Raw genomic sequence first — 23,570 nt, forward strand, 5'->3', positions numbered from 1 at the left:
ACTGCGCAGGCTGCGCTAGGCTAACCACTAGCCAGCACTGCTGCTGCTCGCATGGGAGTATTATATATTATAAAACGAAAAAGACAGCCGAGTGCAAAAAAATAAAGGGATGGATTTGCCACCGTGGCAACTACAGCAGCAAAGTTTCAGCCTTAGCTCCATGCAAGCTAATCTTTAGCATTGATTAGCATCAACATCTTAGTAGACGAGAGAGACGGAACAGCGCAACAAGCTGACAGCTGAGCATGACGACATGCTCATGTTCTTAAAATTATATCTCCCCACAGTCCCCAACAGTTTTGTTTGACAAATATGACCGCTGTTTGTCAATACTTATGTGACAGACCATGCTATGATGCTAATAACTGCTTAAGTGCTAACTGCCAACCAATGCTTAAATAGAACGGACATCACTATTACATTGTCACGGACAGACACAGTGCTGTGTAGGACAGTAGGCTACACGGTTTTTAAAGTGGGATCAGGGGTCCCCACTCCCAGCCAAATGATAGGTTCCATTTGTACACTAAGAGTTAAATTGACATTGATTTTACAATATAAACAAATAGAAAATAATAATTTGGGGTCCCAGAGATACAAATGGCTGGGTCCTTAATATTAAAATTATGTGAATTGATAGATCCATAAAAACACACAGCTGCTGTATTGGGGCAAATGAGTTTCAAAACCTGTATTCAGAATTAATGTGTATAGCCTACCTATGCTATTGATAAATGTATTAACTCAAAAAACCTGGGGATGCCTGTATGGCTCCTCATTGTAAAGTAGTTAAAGTGCCTGTTTTGTACAGCATGATTTTGGCTGACGTCTGTGAAAAATAAATAAATATTCTTAATTTCTTATTAGGAATAATTTTTTCTCCTGTGTGAACTGTGCATATATGTATATATTTTCACATAAGTTATAATGGTGGTCATATTATCATTTTGATAACAGTAGGTAGGTACCCGAAATCCATCATAAACCCGCCAAAAAAGCATCAATAACCACTAATAGCACGCGCGTGCACGTTTGGCGGTGGTGGTACTTGGAGTGATAGAAAAACTCTGAGGTGGTACTTGGTGTAAAAAGGTTGAGAACCACTGGATTAGAATGTAAAAAGCCAAGGAAATGGATTGAAATGGTGGGTAATACATTGTGTCTGTGTGTGTGTATGTCTGAGAGAGAGAGAAAATACAGTGGCGAAAAATAAAACTTCTGGAGACTCCGATTAGAATACAGGAGGCTGCTTAAAAATGTTTTAACCGGCCATTTCCATGTGTAAAGGACATACATTTTGGGCGCGTTCGGAAATAGCGCACTGCGCTCCGGTGCGGTATTTCCGAACGCGCCCCTAGCCTAGTCTAATCTTAGGCTAGTGGGGGGCAGCAACGCACCGCTGGCAGTGGCTCGTCCAAAAGAAGGAGTTAAGGAGAAGAAGAAGAAAGTACGGTGACGTGCGGCGAGGAGGGCGTGCCAGCCGTGTGAGATGTCAGGCAGAAATGGCGCTCGGCGCGGTATTTTGAAACAATCGTGTCTTCTTCTTTTTGGGACATTTTTTGTGCACCAAGGACGCCGCATCGCATCCGATCCTCGTCGCCGGCGCGTGTGCTGAGACCTTGGAGAGCCGAAAAGACGGCGAGCGGGGCAAAGTAAGACACGCCGGGGACGGGAGGTTTTTTGAAACGTGTTGTTGTTGTTGTACCCAACGTTAGGCTAGCGGTGCTAATGTTAGCGGAGCTTTCATCAAGTTCACTGCTCGGCTCAGGCTGTGGCTGCCGCGGCTCAGAGTCAGAGAGAGAGAGTCAGTTGTACACAAACTGCTGCTGGTTAGGTTTGTTGTCATCGCTGCTGCTGGACGTTCTAGTCGATTCAATTCAATTCAAATGAGCATGAGAAAACATACACGCAAGTGTCAAAATATATCATAAAAACGTTTGAAAATGGGTAAAGTATATACAGTTGGAGGAGGGTACAGTCAGTGTGGTGGTGCATGGGTCGTCGAAGAAAAGAGACGAAATACAACAGAACTACTGGGAATTGAACTGTTAAATCGAAAATAACCGGAACGCAAGAAATCCAACTGAAAATAACAGAACTGCGAGGAAGAATAGGTGAAAATAGCGAATTACAAGAACAGTGGAAGAAAATTGCTGATCTAAGCTCTGGGTTTGTAAATCGGCTACATTCTGTGAGCCATGCGACTATGTATTAACCGGGCATATTGTTATAATTAATAATAACCCCGTATACTCATTGGTAAGATAAGCTATTGCCAAATGGGACATGGTACTTAAAGTACCCTTTGTATAGATCTCAAAATGATAAACAACGGCTCCTTCATTGCATTGAGATACATATTTTAATTTGACTGCATCTGGAAGAATATTGATGATTTGACGGTGATAAGAAGGTCATCATCATGCTACCTTGCCCTATAGAATGGCTCTTGTTGTTTCATACAGTATTCTTCCAGATATGTATTATCACAGGCATTCTAGGTCTACATGCTACCATACTAATGAACTGCCCCAGCCCCCATCATCATGTCTGGTGTCAACCTAAACGACTATAGACCCAGCATATCATGTTATGACATATCTGTAAACTAAACGTATCAATGGCGTAAAATATGGTGTGGTCATGCAGTGATAGGAGTGTATCCTTTAAAATGTCTTTATAATAGCCCTGTATAATAAACTGCTTTGGTTGGACTCTAAAAACTATTCATAAAAATGTACTAGAATCTCTCTCAAAATAAGTAGCTACACTACAACTTACACTACAAAGTATATATATTATCTGATTCTACTACATCGAATACTTTGTCTTGTTGGTATTGTTGCTGAGGATTTTATTAAGGTGGATTTACGAGTCTGACATACAAATTAATAATTGCTGGAGGTTGAGGATGGAGGATTCTCTCTTTGAGTTTGATGTGATGCTCAAACTGCACTCAGAACTCATCTGTTGTGTTATGTTGCGTCAAACGTGCCACTAAAATATGGTGCATGTGAAGAATGTAGCCTTTGGTCGGTGAAAACAAATAGCCGAACTACTTTGGGATGGAAGCTACATCATTCTGAAAGTGTCAAGCTAGTAAACGTAAAGCTACTTGGGAAATGTAGTTCAGCCGGTAGCTTTAGCTCCGTATAAGCTCCTAAGCTACTGCACCCCAAAACACCGAAAGCTGCCGTTTAACAACACACTGGTGCATTTATTTAAATGTGTATTCTTATTGTTATTATTCATCATGGTGCGGTAGTACTACTGAACTATTAGCTGGACTAGCCGTGATGACGATGGAAAAATGGCGGATCTTTCGAAATCCAAACCCCGGCCCTGAAAATAGTAACAGTGTTGCCCATGTTTACAACACACCCTGTGTTTTGTCTCGTTGTTATTTTGTTGTTGCTTTAATAGTCAAACTGCCTAAACTGTTGGATTGTGTGCGGCTTTATAAATAAATAATGTGCGTCAGTAACAAAAGTGGAGGAAACCCCGATTTAAAGCTAGGTTTGTTCCTCTCCGGGTTATCCTGGCTTTGAGAGGCCAAAGGGCTTCATTTTTAAAGCCTCGATTTACATTGCCTAGTGCGACGGTGCTTGCCTATTCCCTCAAAGAATGGATCTACAAGCTAGCAACGTGTCAGCTTGTAGATCTATTTTTGTTCCGTGTGTTGCTAAAGTGTTGCTAAAAACAAAATAACGTAATTTATATTCAATTGAAGAAGGTGTCGACGTTGACTGAGAGAGACGTAGGTCTGCAGTCAGGAGTCAGGACTAAGGAAACCACGTAGATAGAATCATGTCTGTTTTGATGAAATCATAGATATTCTATTCTTGCAAGTTGGTGCATGGGATTCCATAAATAGCACAGTGAGTGAGCTAGCTGAACATTTTAAGAGTTTGTAATGTTGTTGTTAAAGGCAAAGCTACTTGTCTGCTGTGCTCATATAATCACTCTACATGGTAGTTCAGATAACATAGTTATTAACTCTTAACAGACTACTTTTAACTCTTTTCAGGCAGAGGAAGCCTGAAAGGCATACAAGAAAGTAGGCAATTAGGCATATGTCAATTAATTATCCAGGGGATTGATTGATTGTGTGTGTGTGTGTGTGTGTGTGTGTGTGTGTGTGTGTGTGTGTGTGTGTGTGTGTGTGTGTGTGTGTGTCTTGCTGTATATTCATGTATGTCTTGCTATGTTTTATTGTTCTTGCTTAATGTAAATCGCTCTGGATTAAGCGTCTGCTAAATGCCTAAATTGTAAAGTGTCTGTGTCATGAAACCAGTGTATGATGCATATTAGGCTATGTAGTGCAGGAAATGTATTTATAGTACTAGACTAGTAATTATTAGTGCTGTCATGATTACAAATTTAAGTTGACAATTAATTATATAATTATAGAAATAGCCAACCATATACAATTGCATAAGGGAAATCCAGGAATTTAAAAACAGCTTTAAACAATTGTGTTTAACCACTTAAATCCTATACTCAGTTGACCGGATTCACAAGTGCTCTATTCTAGGCAGGCCCCCTCCTATTTTTGAGGGGCGCTCCTATGCCCAGCTTTGTGTGTTTCTGTGTACCCCATTGCGATTATTTGATTGGCTGAGCACGGAATGTGAGGATAAAAAGTGAGGACAGCAAAAGTGATTGGCCGGAATGTGAAAAGAGCGCCCCTCACAAGAGTGATTTGTTTTTAACTCTACACTCGCCAAAAATAGCTAATTTAGTTAAAGTGATGTGAAAGTGTAGATCTGATATTTACACTAGGCAAATAATAGAAAAGAAAATATAAAGGTCCGTGCGGTGCACAATGGACTAAGCTCCAAAGCTCAAATATTTATTGAAGGTTTCCTTACACCAAAGTGTTATATTTGTGCTTTGGAGCTTAGTCCAGTGTGCAGACCTCGTCATTAAATGACGAAAATAAAAATTTTGTGAATAAAGATTCACGAAATAATTAAATTACAGAGGTGACATTTGCAAGGTAAATGCATACATTTTATGCATTTACCTTGCAAATGTCACCTCTGTAATTTAATTATTTCGTGAATCCAGCCACTGTTATCCAACTCTTTAGACTGCTTGAGACAGAACACAGTACAGTAGTACTAGTAAGGTACTTAGCAGGTTGACACAATGGACAGCATCTATGGTCGCATTGGTCGGTCATTCCTACTTCCTAGTGACACTCGGTGTCAATCGGCAGGTTTTGTTAGTGAGGTGCGAAAACTGAATGGCTGTGCGTGTGCAGGCTTGCATGCATCTTCAAACTACCAGGGCGGCGCCCTGGAACGCCCTACCGTCAGCTCACCCCTGGTCACAGGGGTCTCTCTGTCTTCCCTGCTCTTTAATAAACAGAAAATACATTTACAGAGCTGGATGAGAGACATAGAGACTCCTGTTACTGAACAAACACTACATATTTTCTATCGAATAATTTGTGTTTTAGAGAATATATTTCTGAACAAAAATCTGTCTTTCAACAGTAACTGAGAGGTCCAATTTTTGAAAGCATCATGGACGTGGTGTCGCCAGAGCTCAACAGTCTTCTTCCCGATGAGATCATGGACACAGAGGCCATCACCATGGACGAGGTCCCTCCACCACAAGCCGGTGCTTCAGAGCCTGACGACGCACCGGTCCCAATGGACACAGACACTTCCATGGACAACTTGAGCCTCCGCTTGGAAGCTAGCCCCACGACTCAATCCACGCTGGCCCAGACCACCTCCACCACAACGGACTCCACGTCCACGCTCGGCACCGCCGGCACTGGGAGCCAGCTCCTTCTCACCCCCTCTAGTGGTTGTTCGTTGCCGCTCACCCTCAGACCGGCCATGGCCACCTCTGCCTTGGCAACCACCAAAACGACAGACGGCTTTACCGGGACCAGTGTCAGCACCACTAGTGGCCTGCAGAAGCTCTCGGTCCCTTTCACCATCTCCGCGGCGAACCACCAGATCATCCTCAACAAGGTGGCGTCGTCTCAAGCCACAGAGGCGACAAAGTCTCTGGGCACGGCGACCCAATTTATCAAGCAGGACGGGCAAAAACTGTTGGTCACAGCCATAGGAAAGTCTGGGCAACCTATTGTGCTCCAGTTGCCCCACGCGAGCAGCAAGCCTGGCTTGGGCCAGGTCTTGGGAGACGGCAAGCCCCAGGGCCCCCAGTTTAAGGTGGTGACAATTGGAGGAAGGTCTGAGCTGAAGCCTGTTATGGGGAACACAACGAACCCGATGACCACGCTACAGGCCCAGCAGCTGAAGACTGTGCAGGTAACGGCTTCATGTCTTTTTTTTTTTTTTTACTTTCTTTTTTTTTGCGGCTTACGCCTTTTATTGATTTTTGAAGGGACAGACAGTAGGCTGACAGGAAACGGGAGAGAGATGGGGGGATGACATGCAGTAAAGGCCGTGTTGGGTCCGGGAGTCGAACCCGCGGCACACTGCGACTGGATTACCAGTCCGGTGCCCAGACCGTTACGCTACGGCCTGGGCCACGGCTTCATGTCTTAACGGGTTAATTCACTTAATTTACAGACTAACCACTTGAGTCTGGTTTTGATTGATTGATTGAATACTTTTAACACTTTGCAGGAAAAAAGTACAGTTCAATACAAGGTCTTCTAAGAGGATTTATAACCCAAGAAAGCCTATGGCTTGTTTCCATTGGGGTCCTTAATATTCAATTCATAGGAAATAGCCAAACAAGCAATGCCGATGTGGATCTCTTCCATCACACTCTCAAACATCAGCTATAGAAACATCCTTTCAAGTTGTCTTGTATAATCCCTCTACAGATTGCCCAGAAAAAACAGGTTACGTCTACAGCACCAATCAAGTTCATCATCACTAAAACGGTGAACAGCAAAGGGCTGACTGCTACCACATCGGTATCTCCTGTCATTGCAGGTAATTATGTTGGATTTCATTCTGATACAGTATGTGATTCTTTCCGAATGTTTGTTAATTAATTTACAGTCACACTGATGTCCCATTTTCTGCGCTTTAAAGTGAATTAAGACAGATCTATAGTTTTATGTTTACGGTACTTGTTATTGAAAATAATATAGGTAAAATTTGTGCTTGTTGAAATAAAGAACTGCCTAGTGGCAGTTTATTTACCTGCCAGTGCCACGGGCAATTGGGTAACGGTTAGTGTGTCAACCCCATGTATCCCCATCTTTGATTTCTTGTTTTAGGCCGGGTCCTAACCCAGAGCACCCCAATGATGACTCCAAGGACTATTACCATCTCAGAGCCCCTCAACACCAGTCTACAAAGTCTGGCCAACAAAAAGATTGCCATCTCACCCCTCAAGAGTCCCAGCAAAGTAAGTTCAATGTTTACCCGCCTGGGATCCTGGAACTTGCTTGTCAACACGGCTGTCTTTACACTGCACTGATGTGGCCACTGGCCAGCCGCAGAGCCTGATGCACAGGAGATACTTGGGTTCTGTATGCACTGGAAGTTTCAAAAACAGCAGATCTACAACGCATTGTGCTGTGATGCATTGTGGGCTTGTAAGAAAGATTTGCTGTTTTTGCCAGGTGCGCCTGCACTACACTTTTTCATGATTGGCTGCCTCTACGCCAAGCCAATGGGAGACTTACCCATAAAATCATAGTCTGAACGGCATAAAACCTATACTCTGAACACTGCAACGTGAAGCCGCGAGCTAACTGAGGCAAAGGCTGCGGCACACAAACTGTGAAAATTATTTATACTTTTTTGGTCAAATGGCTCAATGGTTACAGTAAGTGGGTAAATGCTATATTATTCCTGCGCTGGCTGTCACCCTAAATGAGTACAGTAAATGGATCCCAAATCTTTCATCTCGTGACCGCAAAGATTTTGGTGTTGCTGTCTCCCCGGGACCCAAACTTACAAAATCCAATAATTTGATGACCGGTGGAGTCTGCTCAATTGGGTCTCCTACTGAGCAGCAACCTGGCTGAGATTTTAGAATTAAAATAACATGTTTGTAGTCCCAGAGTTCTTATTTATAATTCATGTATTTTTAGTCTTTTGTTGCAACTCATGTCTGACATTACCATACTAGTAATGTTTATTTTGCATCAACACAGCGTTTTCTTGCCGTAGCGAAGCAGTAGCCTCTCTGTCTGCATCGACATGTGTATTGACACAGAGTATGATATAACATAGTGCCGTATAGAGTTTTGAGCACAGCCTTGTTTGTTTGTTCCAGTTGACTGTTGTGTCCGTGGCCTCCTCCCAGACCCCCAACGCCTCTCAGAAGTCTATGACATTGCCTGTCAACATGGCCCTGGGCCAGCAGATCCTGACAGTGCAGCAGTCTACCTCCACTTCCCCAGCCAAGGTGGTCTCCAGTCAGTCTGCAACACAAGTATGTTAAGCACTTCAAGTTCAGTCTAATCAATCTATCAACCTTTATTTATATAGCACATTTACACAACCGAAATTGACCAAAGTGCTTCACAGTAGACAAAGTATAAAACATAGTATAAGAGCATGGTAAAATAATTACATCGAGAAAGTACTAGAATAGCAGAAAAATACATAATCATTAGAATCAAGAACAAATAAGTAACTATCTAGGTCAGACAACATTAAAGGCGAGAGAGAAAAGGTGGGTTTTGAGAAGGGATTTAAAAGTCTCTATGGATTGGGCAGTTCTTTTTTTTTTTTTTTTTTAAGATATTTTTTTTGCGGCTTACGCCTTTTATTGATTTTTGAAGGGACAGACAGTAGGCTGACAGGAAACGGGAGAGAGATGGGGGGATGACATGCAGTAAAGGCCGTGTCGGGTCCGGGAGTCGAACCCGCGGCACACTGCGACTGGATTACCAGTCCGGTGCCCAGACCGTTACGCTACGGCCTGGGCCGGATTGGGCAGTTCTAATGTGTGGGGGAAGATTGTTCCATAACTCTGGGGCCGCAACCGCAAAAGCACGGTCACCTCTTGTTTTCCGGGTTAGGTCTGTTGGCATGGTCATTTAAGACAAAGACTAAAATTAGTTTGAAGTAATGCATCACCTAACGCCGTTTCGATCTATGAAATCTATGAAAAAGTTTAATCTGCAAACTATTCTATACAATAAGTTTGTAGAGTGTGTCTCTACTTCATCTCTCTCTCAGCCAAGGGGTCGTTGGCCTGGAAAAAAACCCAGCTAAAGACCCCTGGTTTATTAGGCAACATTGCTAGTGTGGCTTTCACATTGTTTCAAACAAATCAGAGATTAGGACTTGGCCCAACACCATTCTTCACCCGTGAAGTTGTATTTTGCTTGAATCCATGTCTTCTCTTTTCTCTGAACTTTTACCAGACTATAAAAACGATGCACACGGTGACATCCACTCCAGGCGGACATTACAAGACCATCATCCCTCTGAACACCCAGTCCAACGTGCAGCAGATTCAGGTGCCGGGCAGTCGCTTCCACTACGTCCGCCTGGTCACAGCCACGACCAGCATTACTGGACAAACGTGCAGTCCCAGCACCAGCTCTATGCAAACAGGTAACACAATTTAAAATCAAAAAGTAGGAATTAAAATTCCAAAAAGGTAGCATATCCAAACTTTTAAATAAATGGCGGACAAAGTACCCACATTTCCATTTCTTTATTGGCACACACCAAAAAGGAACGAACATTCGGGTAACAGAATTATTCAATTTGTTTTAAATACTTTCACAAATGCAATAAAACAAAAAATAGCAGATGTACAAGTGAGTGCATCATGAGTCATACTGTGTATATATTGGCCGCTATTTATGAATAAAACTAAAACACGCTACCTGGTTATTGAGTGAATTCAGTAAAAGTACTCGATAGAACAATTACTAAGACAATAATGGACAGTTGTAGCCCTAGATGGAATCACTAGTGGGCTAACCTATGCACACTGCGAGATTGTACATATGCTATTTTTTATGTTTTGAGAAATCATGAGAGTGTGAGAACTACTGATCTATACAGCATTTGTGGAATCTGCCTCAGGTTTTAGTCGGCTAATGTTACTGACCGTTGTGCTAAATAATGTTCAGTCAGTGTTGAAGTTGCAGTTTGTTGTGATGCTATGCTTCTGTCCCACAACTAAACACATGGTGGTCAATGTTATGGTGATGCTATGCTTCTGTCCCACAGCTAAACCCATGGTGGTCAATGCCGGCGCAGTACGGATGTCTGTCCCAATCGTCTCGGCACAGACCATGAAACAGGTTAGCAGCAGTGTTGATTTTGAGTCTTTTGAATAAAACAGTAACAGTAACATTTAGTTTTAGTCATCTGAAATGTTTTAGTTTGAGTCTAGTTTTAGTCGACTAAATATACAGTTGATTTGGTCAACAAAAGATTATTTCGGCTGACCTCGATGGCGTCGTAATGGCAGATTTTACACTTGGTCGCATGCTGAAAATAGCCGATGTTGAGAATCACCGATATAGACATTCTCTTTCTACTAAGCTTTCAATCAGTGTCATTCATGGTCAGTGTTTTTCCTCCTCGTCCTCAGGTGGTCACCAAGCCCTTAACGTCAGCAGCCCAGTTACTGACCACCACCCAGACGCCCCAGCGCCTGATCATGCCCGCCACGCCGCTGCCCCAGATCCAGCCCAACTTCACCAACCTCCCTCCGGGCACCGTCCTGGCGCCGGCTCCCGGTGGAGGCAACATGGGCTATGCGGTTGTGCCAGCGCAATATGTCACGCAAGTTAGTGTTTGTGCCTCACAATACCGCCATACAACATGTATTCTATGTTTGTTTAATATATATATATACATACATACCGGTAGTCTCTGTTGGGTGGAAACCCTATATGCAAAACTGTTACTTAAAAAAAAAAAAAAGCTAAAGTGGCAGATCTACAAGCTGGAAACTCATTGCTTTCTGAGCTGATCTGCTACTTTTGATGTTTTTGTGTGACGTGTAGTGTGATTAAGTAGGGTGTTAATTAGGGGGGAAACTGTGACATATAATGTCACAGTACGATCGGAAAACCAGTCATATTGAAAAAGGTGCACTGTGTTTTGCAGACGGATGGTGACTTGAGCAAAGTTACCTTCAGTCGACCTCCGAGTTATGTTCTGATAGGGACAGAATCGTAAATCATCGTCCCCCGTAGTCTCGGTACCTCCGCGACGTCTTTTCTTTCTGTGACTGGGGGGAGGTGAACTCGAAGAAAATGAGCACTCTTTTTTTTCACTTGTACTGTACTGTACTGTAACATATTTAAGTGTGATGTAATGATATACCCATGTTTTTGTCTCACACAGATCCAGCAGTCACCGTTTGTTTCCATGGCCAGCAGTTCTGCTTTCTCCACCCCGACCAGCATCCAGACTCAGGCCAGGCTGCCACTCAATGGGTATGTTTTGCATGCTAGGCACACCCGGGTTTGAATGTCTGCCTTCTTTTGTTTTTTTACTATCTTGACATGCGTAAGCAACATGTGTTTGACCAAATTCAACTAGTCCTGTTGCATCACGCTTTTTTATGCAAGCGTCATCTCAAAGCATGTCATTTCGTTCAGGTTGACAGCGGCAGATACGACGTCGAGACCAAGAAAACCATGCAACTGCACCAAGTCGCAGTGTCTCAAACTGTAAGTACAAACGACATGTTTATAAATACAGCCTATATACACTGAAGTGGAAATATCTATGGGTGTGGTTCTGTAACGCAGGGGGCTTCAACAGGGACCCCGGGACTCCTAGTGGAGGGGTCCACACCTCAATTTTTTGTGATAGGATAATTTTACCACTTGAATCCTAGCAACACTGCATCCATTTAGCCAAAAATAGCCGATCTACAAGTTCACAAGGCGCTGTGAGCTTGTAGAATGGCTATTTCCGGCAAAGCGTTTTGGTGTGAAAGGTCGAGTGAAAGTATTGACAGTTTAAGTGGTTAAATGTTTGAAAATACACACAAATCCAACATGATAGTGCTGTCAAACAAGCTATGAAATCTATGTAAAAGTTGAATCACACAAATGTTATACAGTATATTATAGTAGGGGTCCCTGCTTCATCTCTCTCAGCTAAGTCTTGGTCCTTGGGCTGAAAAACGTTGAAGACCCATGCTCTCTAACATTTCATTTCAAGGACCCACTTAACTTTGAGTGCTTACCAAACCATTTGGAACCCCCTCAATTAACCCTGAAGATCTCTGGACCTCCACAATGAGAAATACCGATCTATGCTTAGTATTGTAATAAATGACAATGGAATTGTATAATATACAGTATGACACCCACTGTTTTCTTTGCAGGTACTGTGACTGCTTTGCGAATGGAGAGTTCTGCAGCAACTGTAACTGCAATAACTGCTTCAACAACTTGGAACACGAAACGGAACGACTTAAAGCCATCAAGGTTCGACTCCCGATCCTGACGACCTTTGCTGCGTTGCATTCTCCATCTCTCTCTCCCCATTTTCTTTCAGACTACTGTATCTATCGATAAAATATAAAATAGGGGCTTAATGTATGTTTTGTAATAACAATTTATATCTACTTTATATACAAGTCAAGTTTTAAAGTATTTGTAGTGGAGTAAAAAAAATTGAAATCTTTGCCTCTGAGATGTGTAGAAGTTAGAAGTAAAGTATTGAGAAATGGAAATACTCAAGTAAAGTAAAAGTACCTCAGAATCAAACTTAAGCACAGTACTTGAGTAAATCTACTTTCCACCACTTGTGAGGGCCCACTTAATTTTGTTGTAACAGACCAAATTGCTTCATGATGATGTCAATGTGATTTTTATTTTTATTTTTTTATAGACCTGTCTAGACCGAAATCCAGAGGCCTTCAAGCCTAAAATCGGTAAAGGCAAACAGGGAGAATCAGACCGCAGACACAGCAAAGGCTGCAACTGCAAACGATCAGGCTGTCTGAAGAACTACTGCGAGTGCTACGAGGTGAGCCCTGAGTCCACCCCAACCCAACCCTCATAAAGTTGGTCCATTTCAGACAGTGCACATAGACAACAAAGCCCCTACCCTTTTACCTGTCTGTAGAAAACTACCCTCTCCAGGCCATGAATGCTGCATTTACTATGGTGAAAGAAATGCAAATGCCCATTTTCCATGCCATAGGCCTACCCGATGGCAGCTTTCAGGAGAATTGCCTTTTTCCCAACTCTCCCGAAGTTGAACACAACATTTTGCGTTGAAAGAATTTGTTTTGAAATCCATGTCGTACGCCGCATCTTGTAGATCCGCAATTTCGGAACTTCAGCCCCTGCCTTCTCGGCACGTCCTTGGTCCATAACGCCTCAAGGATCCCACGTTGAGCGGCGCTGTTCGAGACCAGTGGTTCTCAACCTGTGGGTCGGGGGTCCCCACATAATTTGGGGGGTCCCCAAATGACAGTGAAAAATATTAATAATATAATTTCCACCATTTTTATCTGTGGAACCAAGTCAAACTAAATGCAATACCTCAACTCCTACAGATATGATTTATTTTGGGGGGGGGGGGTCATGGCCTGAAAGGTTTGGTAACCCATGGTCTACAGACTGATAAAACCTGACCCTTTCCTCTCTTTCCCGCCACCCATCCACCCACCCACAAGGCAAAGATCATGTGTTCGTCGATCTGCAAGTGCGTCGGCTGTAAGAACTTTGAGGAGAGTCCGGAGAGGAAGACGCTGATGCACCTGGCGGACGCGGCCGAGGTCCGCGTGCTGCAGCAGACGGCCGCCAAGACCAAGCTGTCCTCGCAGATCTCAGACCTGCTGCTCAGGACCGCGCCTGTCATCGCAAGTGGAGGCGGACGGTAGGCCCCGTCACCGTGAATCGCCTAATCGCAATTATTTGTGATAATTGTCAATAGTTATGTCAATCAATAATGTTAAATTGTTTACACATCTTACCTGGATTGCGCTCCCCCCCCCCCCCCCAATTCTGAATTCCACACATCTGCCCTGTGCATTTTGTCATTACGAAGCCTAAAAGGCAAACAGAAAATGTTTTTATTCATTATGTACCAATGTGCAATGCCAAAAAACACAATTAAATCATTAATTGCAATTATTTGTATGAAAATGTCAAACTCGTCAACTTTGTGACAGCCCTAGCGGAAGGTAATATTTATTTCTGCTAACATGCGTTTAAAGTTGGATTCTATTCCATTTACATGTGCTGAGCTTGTAGATCTTATCTCTATACCACGACTGCTCTCTGAACCACTGGTGCATTGTTGTCCAAATAAACTGTTCATTAACCCGTTTCGACCCGAGGCAGAAACTTCTAAATCCTGTTTTCTGAAACCGGTTTCCATCTCTCAGTTGGAAACCTCATATGTACAAAACGGCTGATTCGAATTCTAAAATGGCAAAAGTAGCAGATCGACATGCTCGCGACACGTTTCGAGCTTGATACTTTTGTGTGACGTTATAGTGTGATCAAGGGCGTTAATTTACGCAATTTATTTTAATAAAATACAAAATATTGTTACAATATGGAGATGTGAGGTTTCTGCCCGACAGCAATGATATATTGCTTATACATGGCAAATTTTAAAATGACACTGCTGCTTTCCTGGATTGAATGGGTAAAATCAAAATCAGAAGTAAATGTTTTGTATTTTTCATATGCCTCAAGAAAGTTGGCAGACATTTCATCAATAACGAGCACTATTGATGAAGGCAATTTAATCCATTCAATTAAAGCATGGATGTCCTTACACACTGGGAGGGTGGAGAACAAACCATCCGAAAAAGCATTTACAAGCAAAAGCTATTTTAGAAAGAATTATGAAGATGGAAGAGATGCATGCATGAAAGTTATTTTTTTCATAGTAATGCCACAAATAAATGAGCTTGCGGATCTGCTAGTTTTTTATACTTTTGTGTGACACTGTAATATGATCAAGTAGGGTTGTTAATTTACACACAAAAAACACATTGAATATCTTGTAATCAATCTTGCCGTTTCCTTTCCTCCCACAGGCTTCCCTACACATTTGTGACGAAGGAGGTGCTTGAGGCGACATGCGAGTGTCTGCTGGAGCAGGCCAAGAAGGCAGAAACCAACCAGCAGCCAGAGGCCGAGGCGGAGCGGCTGATCCTGGAGGAGTTTGGACACTGCCTCATGAGGATCATCAGCTCGGCGGGGAAGGCTAAAACAGACTGTGCTTCCATCAACTGCTAGGCCTGGCTCTCTGGCTCTCTACTGCCACCCAGCAGTAGGGAACCAGCGGTATTATAAATTTGGAAAAGTGGAATGATAATCTCAGGCTTGTTGTCCTCCGAGAGGGGAAAAAGTTATTCATGGATGTAAGGATGCGTTTGATCTTTATTAAAAAGAAGGCCTCTTTGGGCCTTGATTTTAAGAAGAGCTTCTCTTCCCAATCAGTTTTTGTTTTTAGCCCAAGAACCCTCCCAAAACTTCAACCAACCGACTTTGTGATTGTTACCTGGTTTGAAGTCTGGAGCTCATTGGGCGACACTGGACGTGGTATTATTTACTTTGTTGCATTGAGGATCACGACAGGGACGTGCTGTACCCCGGGGCGGACACTCAAGGCGACGTGCCGAGGCAAACGAGAACTGAGATTAGGATGTGTCCCGGTGGCTCCGTTGGGAAGACCACCATACTCATGGACTGAAATTGAACTCGTGAATGTTTGTCGAATATCGTTTGACGGAATTGACGCTTACCCCCTACAGCTTTGTTTCTGCTCAGTCAGAGAAAGCAGAAATGCCTTAACATAACTGATTTGTATTATGCAGGATGAAATTATCATTTTCGTTTGTTTTTTTTGGGGGGGGGGGGTTGTTTTACAACTGCGTTGTTAGTCATTCATAAAGATCTTTGTGTAGAATCAACATGGGAGAATTTTAATGCAAAGAAAGGTAAAATACCTTATTAACAGTAAACCAGGGTGTAGTTATTATATCCCATGTAGTTGGCATGTAACTTGCAAAAAAAATCATCACACTACGTTATGCTTGCTCACATGCTCCGCAGTTGAGTGTATCAGAATAGAAAAAGTAATTGCAGTACGTGATGTGAGAAACGGCACTGTACTCGTTTTTTCTTTCTTTACAGAAACGGTTCTCAAGCTTCTCTACAGTCGTGTTCTCTATCATAGGCTTACATAACAAAAAATATAAATCCTCGTTAAAATATGTTTATTTTTAAACAAATCTTATTTTTACCAGAAAAAGCATCTTCCAGATTATGTAAATTTTAAATAACTGCTTACGGACATGACAATTTGTTCCAAGGACGTATCCTCGTCTCGCCCTTGATTCAGCGAGACTAAGGGATTAGATTTTCCGTTTGTATGTGTATGATGTCTGGGAGGTGTTGACGTTTTCCGTTTCGCCTCTTGGTCGCGCTGCACTGCGAGACATATCCCGCGTCAGCCTTGTTTGTGGTTTCTATTATCCCCTTTTAAAAAAAAAGAGTACCAGTATCCATGGTGACATGAGGAAAAAGGTCAAACAGACTTGTGTAACTGCATTTTTCATACATTTAGTGTGTTTTCCATAATCTGAATTTTGCAGTTAAATTCTTTATTTATTTGTGTGTGTGAAGTTGACCATTGCAGAATGGTGATGTTTGGGCTGGTACCGCTGCTGAAGGCAAGTTGGTAGTTAGTTATGCGTGACTGTGTAAAGTGGTGGTTCTCACCTGGTGTTTGGTATGCAATAGGCCACTTGGCCACGGACCTTCCCTTTGTACACCGTCATAGTTATAAAACTCGGAAGTGTCCCGATGATTTGGTTCCAAAATATCAATCATTTTGCCGGGGACCCCCTGGAAACCACTCTAGGTCTGGTCCCCTGGGGGTCCCTGGACCCCACTCTGAGAACCACCGATGTAGAGTCAGTCAAGTAAAAGGCCTGACCGTTGTGCCAGTGCCGTGCACTTAAAATTGCAGATCTACAAGCTCGCAATGTGTCAAGGCGTTGTTTTGTGCGCCTGTAGATCGATCTGTTTTCAGCACACGACCAAGTACAAATCAGGGGTATGGGAGAGGTCAGAGAACGCCACACAGGTTGTCAAATTCAATAAATTAATTACACAGAACTCGATACTGTATTGCTCTACTACAACCACATTTGTGAATGAACCCCTGAGATTAGGGCTAGGTGAAATGACTGCTATTTTTGTGCGCCACCATTGTACAGTAGGCCTAAAGTATAATACATGGTTAAGCGATTAATCATACTAATTAAGTCAATTATAAAAAAAGATTAGAATGTCAATTTGTGGATTTATATATCAATTACAAAACATCCCCTGAAAAAAAAACTCAAACTCCATTATTTGAGCATGAACAAGATTAAGTCTGTTATCGATTCTATAGTTTTCTATATATTTTCAGTTAATTGCCCAGCCCTGGAATGAATTGTCTACAGGTTGGTGTCGCAGACTTAAGTGGTGTTTCTATTTGGTTGCCTATCATTTCATTTTGTATTCAACTATGGCGAGGAAAAGGTTGACTAATACTAATTGCACTAGGTCGTGAAATTTGTGGTTAAGTTTCTTGGTAGGTTTTTTAGAATGCTTTGAGGTATTGATATACATTTTGGACTAGTGTTATTTTAGTGACCATTGCAGCATTGTTGTTGTTTATATGGTGACATTTAGAAAAACCTTGATCATCATTGCAAAAGAATATATATGTATATTTTAATTTCAAAACGAAGTGGTGGGAAAGTTGAAATCTACACGAGGCAACGGTCGGTCACCTATGGAAACATCTCCAACTAAAACACTGATGAATCAAAATGACAAAGACGAGTGAATTGAGCAAACTAAATGTAAACAATAAAATAAAAAATAAATGTGTAAACCAATTGATGAATAAAGACCTTAAGTAAATTATGGAGGATGGGGGGTTTTCAGGGGTTTTCAACCATTATGTATTTGAGTCACGGACCACCATTTGATGAGATTTAGCCTCTGACATGGAAACAATATTTTATTTTTCATTTGATAAGCTTTTGTTCACAATTCCATGCTGTATTGATGCTACTACCATAGGAGAGACAACAGGCATTGATCAAAATAACAACTATTCTCCATTCTCTAATTGTGTCGACTTCTTGTAAATAAAGTAATGCAGATGTTTAACAATAATTTAACTTGTGTGTACAATGAAACCAAATGGATCCATAAGGGTCCATTTGATTTCATTGTACAGTCAAGAGTGTAGCTTTTTGCGGGTTACATAGGCCTAGTGCTATCTGCACAGTGCACAGTAAAAATACAAGTGGAGAATCAAGTATGTTGGTCATAATTACAGTTGGCAAACAATACTTCCCCAGAGAACACATTGACACTTACACTCCACAAACAGAATTTAAAATAGGTAAGGTTATTGTAAAACCTCACATTGTAAAAGCTCTTTTGATTCTCAGATCTGGCTGTTACTAAGGTGTAGACTGTAGAAGGTTGCTTCATGATGTTTGCCATGACAACAACCAGAAAGGGTGGGCAAGAGCTCCTCCTGCTGGTGGCCACTTGCAACTGTACAGTAGATGGGGAAATTAGAAAAATACAGTAGTCTTTTTGCACCATACATTGTTTACATTTACAAATACAAACATGTTTTGGCACAGATACTTTCACGTTACCCAGATTATTACTAGTACTAGTAGTACTTCATTATTGGCTTGGTGGTGTATGTGCAATGATGTCTTCCCTTTGATTTAAAATTTAGGGTTTCTTCCTGGAGGCGGAAAGCTTGACAGTCAAACGTGCCAAAGAATAAATGATATAGTGAAGTCAGTGCCACTGCCAACCTGTCTGGATGGTTTGGGGGGCGACGGGGCGTGCCTTCACGTTCGACGTGCGCTCCTCGCCATCTACAGGTGAGGTCGCCCTATCGCTGATGTGGGGAGACTGCAGAGCATGAGACTCATGTCATGTGTATTGTAGCACGCTTTGTGTTGAGCCGAGCGCCACAAATGAAAGCGACTTTTAGTTATAGTTTTGAACTCGCTGACTGATTATACCTTTCCATGTTGATGGACACAGGCCCTCAGTCGGATCATGGATTTGTTATGAAGGATCGATTGGCAGAACTTCTAGCCGTGAGTAGAGTTCTTTCGAGGAGACAAATGAAGCCCCGATGCCTTTTCATCTGACTAGAGCGGAGCCTATACTTCCCCAATCGTTGTATGTTTAATTATATAGCCTATTCTTATCATCGCTGTTCTTATGCAGTCGTGTATTAAACGAAAATAGACGCCACTCTGCCACTTCAAATATGTTAAACCGTCCGTTATAGATACAATCCCGTAGCAGACACCCGTTCGATGTCTTATTTATTCACTGTAGATTAGGCCTTCAGTTCATTGATTACTTTTTGGAGAGGGAAAACATCATTTAGGTAGCCTAATGTCTGTATACTGTTTAATTATGTTTTAATTTAGATAAGCAACATAGTGGATGACGTCACCTTTACGATGGCACCCAATGTCTACATGAAAGAGTTTTTCATTAAGGTACAGTGTGTGTGTGTGTGTGTGTGTGTGTGTGTGTGTGTGTGTGTGTGTGTGTGTGTGTGTGTGTGTGTGTCACACTTTTAATGATGTTCAAATCAGGATTTAATTATGAAATGAACATGATTGATGGTTATTCTATGTATTCCACCATATGAAGGTGAGAGAGGTGAGAAGCATCATTGAGAAGATTTCCTCTCAGGTGGATGAGGTGGAGAGATCACACAGTGTCATCCTCTCTGCTCCAAACCCAGGACAGAGTGAGTAGAGCCACTGTTAGCTCTGGACTGGCTGAGTTGAAATGTTCCAAATGCCACTTGTCGCTACACAGTAAAATCCTTAATGATAATTGAACTCTGAATGTACAAATGGACCATTAGGGTTGATGTTGTTATATTGTGTACATTCATCCTACTCTAAATGCAGCACGTCTCTGTGTGCATGTGTACGGTTGTAACTTGTAATGCACGTAACTCGAGACATTCACATTAGACACACGCATTCCACACCCCCACAGGGAGTGCAGTGCCTGGTATCGAGTCGGTCGGACCCACAGTTCTCCAGAACCACCACAAAAGGCTCTGGTCAGGCTCTGCCAGTGGGCCTAATGAGGCCAACTCCTTTCACCTGGGTCAGGCTCTGCCAGTGGGACTAATGAGGCCAACTCCTTTCACCTGTCCAGCCTCTGCCTCAGCAAAATTAAGGCTCAACCAATCAGGCTCTGCCAGTGGGCCGAACTGATTGCCAAGTACACTTTTCAGTTTGCAGTCTTCTCACACACACGGGCTCTATACACAGATCTCCATGTGGGACACCGGCTGACAGTTAAAACGGGTGCTATGACAACGTATATCATTAGGTTCCCAAGTTGCATCGTTCCCAAGAAGGCCGGTGGCCGACTGCGACGGGCGCGTACAGGTCTAGTAGTTACAAATGGATAGATGAGCACTGAGGATTTTGACTGGGGTGGTGTGAAAAGTTGGCAAGACAAGACCTAATTGCAGATGACAGACACAGTACAACAGGTTGTCATCTAAAGTAACGACATGCTTTTGGTGATCAGAAAATCAGATGGATTTGTCTCTTTATTTATTTTGAATAGCCTATGTAACACTTAAATAATAATAAAACAAACTTACACCCTTTCTACTAATCTTTCGTTCAGGAACTAAAGCTGAACTGGAGCAGCTGAATAATGACATCAAGAAGAACGCCAGCACAGTCCAGGCCAAGCTGAAATGTATGTGCAGATATTGTCTTTCAACCAAGAACTCATTTCAATAGTGTTTTCTCAACATTAATTTTGTCTGTAGGTCAGTAGTGATATATATATTTTTTCAGATTCGTTTTTTTGGCTTTTGTGCCTGTAGTTACAGTGAAGACGGACAGGAAAGAGACAGGGAGAGATGTATGCAGCAAAGGTCGTCATTGGCATTTGAGCCACCGACTACGTACCATTTGTTGCGATTTAGCCTCTCAGACCCAACACTGAATATTTTGTTGTCGTTGGACAATATGTCCACAATTCCATGCTGTATTGATGTTTGTACCATAGGAGAGATAACAGGCAAACATTGATCAAAATAACAATTATTCTACATGCAATTGTGTAGACTTCTTGTAAATTAAGTTATGCAGATGTTTAACAATAGGTTTCATTTGACGCTCCCAAGAGTTTGACGCTCCCTCAAGGACCACTGGTGGTCCCCAGACCACTAGTTGAAAACCACTTTACTAAAAGACCACTTTCAGAATGTGAACATAAAACAATCTTCTTAAATAGAAGATCTACACGTGTTGTAAGCTTGTAGATCGGCTTGTAGATTTATTTATTTTTCAGCGAGACTGTCACCCGACGAAGTAAGGCATTCCTTTACAAAAGAAACGTGAAACGAATATATGAAAACAGCAGCACAAACCACAGTTTGAGGTGCATGGCTTAATACATTTAACACAGAACACTGGAAACGGGAAGTTGTTCATACTGCACTTTCAAAAGCCTGTAAAAAGGAGGAAGTGTCCTCGCTGTACCTGTCTTTGTATACTTCCTGCAGTGTGTGTGGGGTTCATGGCACACCGCACTTTCACTTGCAAATCATGTGCTGAAGAGGCGAAGCTGCTGTTATGTTATTTTGACGTAGACAAAACTAGACAGTCATTTCCTGGGTAAAATTAAATTTCCTGTACTGTATATCTTTCACTATCAGCAAGGGAGACATCCATGCCGTGGTACCAATAAAAAAAATGTAATGTTTTTTTTGTGGCTTTCGCCTTTATTTTATATTTTTTATGGAGGGACAGACCGTAGGCTCACAGGAAATGGGGAGAGAGATGGGGGGGAAGACATGCAGTAAAGGCCGTCGGGATCGGGAGTTGAACCCGCAGCACACTGCCAGACTGGATTACCAGCCACGGTGCCTGGACCATTGAGCCATGGCCCAGGCCGGTACCGATAATTTTGGATGTGCATTGACGAAACAGAACGGTGCACGTGTGACGCTAGAACGCCTCCCCCCACATAGACGCACTTTACCCAAAAACCCTTTGGTCAATTGCTAGCTTACCTGCATAACAGGTTTCTAGCTGGCAGTGAGTGTCCCCCCGGCCAACACCTCCCCCCAGATTCACACCGGGTACGAGTACCCAAATCATTAGCATTTGTTTACTATAAATGTCCTCATACACTGCATAAAGGCAACACAGTTGAGTATGTTTACTCCATTACTCGTCCTCCACCGAGTAAGAAAAGATTCCTTCAAAGCAAACTTTTTAGTTATGCTACTGCAGCCGCGCCTCCTACACCTCCAGCAGCAGACGTAAATGCAATCAAGACTAGAGCTAGAAAAACATTGTTTTTGTTTATCCTTATCCAATTATACATGTGCAGTGTGTTGACGTCGTTTTTCTTTTTATTATGGCCTACACACCTTTTAATTCAAGTCATTCCTTGAGAAGAATTATAAAAGTTCCTAAAGTTTCCTACTATTTATACAACAGTAAACTATAATATTAATCAATTTTAAGTTCATTAAGAAGATTTTTTCTAATGCTGGTCTTGTCATGAGTTGACTCACTGTCAGCTGTCTGCTATTCTGTGCGTGTAGGAGCCCGTGTGCATGACGCCATTAAAACGCTGTGGTACCATTACACCACTGGAGACCTTCGCACAATGATGACCTTTATTGCATTAAGGTGCCTGTGTTGAGTGCATAAGCATTTTTATTGTAGTGTTCAAATGCATATTTTTACATTGTTTTTTTCTTCTTCAGCTATGCATGAGAGCTTGCCTATGTATGAGAATGGAAACAATTCTTCGGCAGACCAGCGTATTCAGAAGAACCAGGTCTGACATTCCATTTTACTGTGTTCACTCTGCTGTCATGTACTGTACCAGCCAGGTGTCAACAACCTGCTGGTTTGATCATTCTTTCACTTAACCACATGAACCCCTGTTATAGGGTGAACATTCGTCAAAAATAGAGCGCCACAGTACCGCCCACTTTCAGAACGACGAGGGCACCGGAAGAGAATTTCCCATTAATTTTCCCTACATGTTTTAGAAATATTTATTTAAAGACCTTTAAACCTCGGACAAATCCAACCCGGCCCGGCCACTCCTGACAAATCATGACTATAGAGCGTCGCAGTCCCGCCCCCTTTCATGACGACGCCAGGCCCAGGAAATAATTCCCAATGCATTTTTCCCATAGACATTTCAAAAAGTATTTATTTAAAGACCTTTTAAGTGTCGTACAAAGCCAACTCGAGTTGAGACAAATCATGACAATAAACATAATATTTTGGACCAAACAAATAATTACAAAGAAGAAAAACAAGAGAAAAAGTGTAACCTGCCGTTTTCTTCTTTCTAATTATTTGTTCTGCCCGAAAAACTGTTTGTTGTCATGATTTCTCACAACTCGATTTGGCTTTGTATGAGGCTTAAAAAGGTCTTTAAATTAATACTTTTTAAAATGTCTATGAGGAAAATGAACGGGGAATAATTTCCTGGGCCCTGGTAGATGGATCTATAAACGCAATTCTTTTAGGCCGAACGAATAATTAGAAGAAAAACTCTTTTGTTCGGCTGGACAGTCAGGATCTGTCTGTCACAA

General features: G+C 42.2%; 2 protein-coding genes across 3 annotated transcripts in view; both read left to right on the forward strand.

Annotated features, from left to right (window-relative positions):
* The first annotated feature begins 1,502 nt into the window (after positions 1–1,502).
* On the forward strand, positions 1,503–17,774 carry lin54 (lin-54 DREAM MuvB core complex component). The gene is made up of 14 exons (XM_083793045.1): positions 1,503–1,652; positions 5,502–6,290; positions 6,815–6,926; positions 7,217–7,347; positions 8,224–8,382; positions 9,323–9,515; positions 10,143–10,216; positions 10,510–10,707; positions 11,271–11,362; positions 11,528–11,599; positions 12,265–12,367; positions 12,774–12,911; positions 13,567–13,769; positions 14,944–17,774. The coding sequence occupies exons 2-14, from the start codon at positions 5,532–5,534 to the stop codon at positions 15,143–15,145; spliced, it is 2,436 nt and encodes an 811-aa protein (XP_083649171.1). The 5' UTR covers positions 1,503–1,652; positions 5,502–5,531; the 3' UTR covers positions 15,146–17,774.
* A 1,139-nt stretch (positions 17,775–18,913) lies between these two features.
* LOC310878569 (syntaxin-2-like) overlaps positions 18,914–23,570 on the forward strand; it is a 31,331-nt gene continuing 26,674 nt past the window's right edge. For both annotated transcript variants that reach the window (XM_083792913.1, XM_083792912.1), the window contains exons 1-5: positions 18,914–19,044; positions 19,387–19,458; positions 19,616–19,715; positions 20,621–20,695; positions 22,725–22,798. In XM_083792913.1, coding sequence (XP_083649039.1) covers positions 18,973–19,044; positions 19,387–19,458; positions 19,616–19,715; positions 20,621–20,695; positions 22,725–22,798 — 393 coding nt within the window. In that variant the 5' untranslated portion in view covers positions 18,914–18,972. The remainder of the gene's footprint in view (positions 19,045–19,386; positions 19,459–19,615; positions 19,716–20,620; positions 20,696–22,724; positions 22,799–23,570) is intronic.

Source organism: Protomyctophum parallelum (genome assembly GCF_964188405.1).
Source record: "Protomyctophum parallelum genome assembly, chromosome: 21".
Lineage (NCBI taxonomy): Eukaryota > Metazoa > Chordata > Actinopteri > Myctophiformes > Myctophidae > Protomyctophum > Protomyctophum parallelum.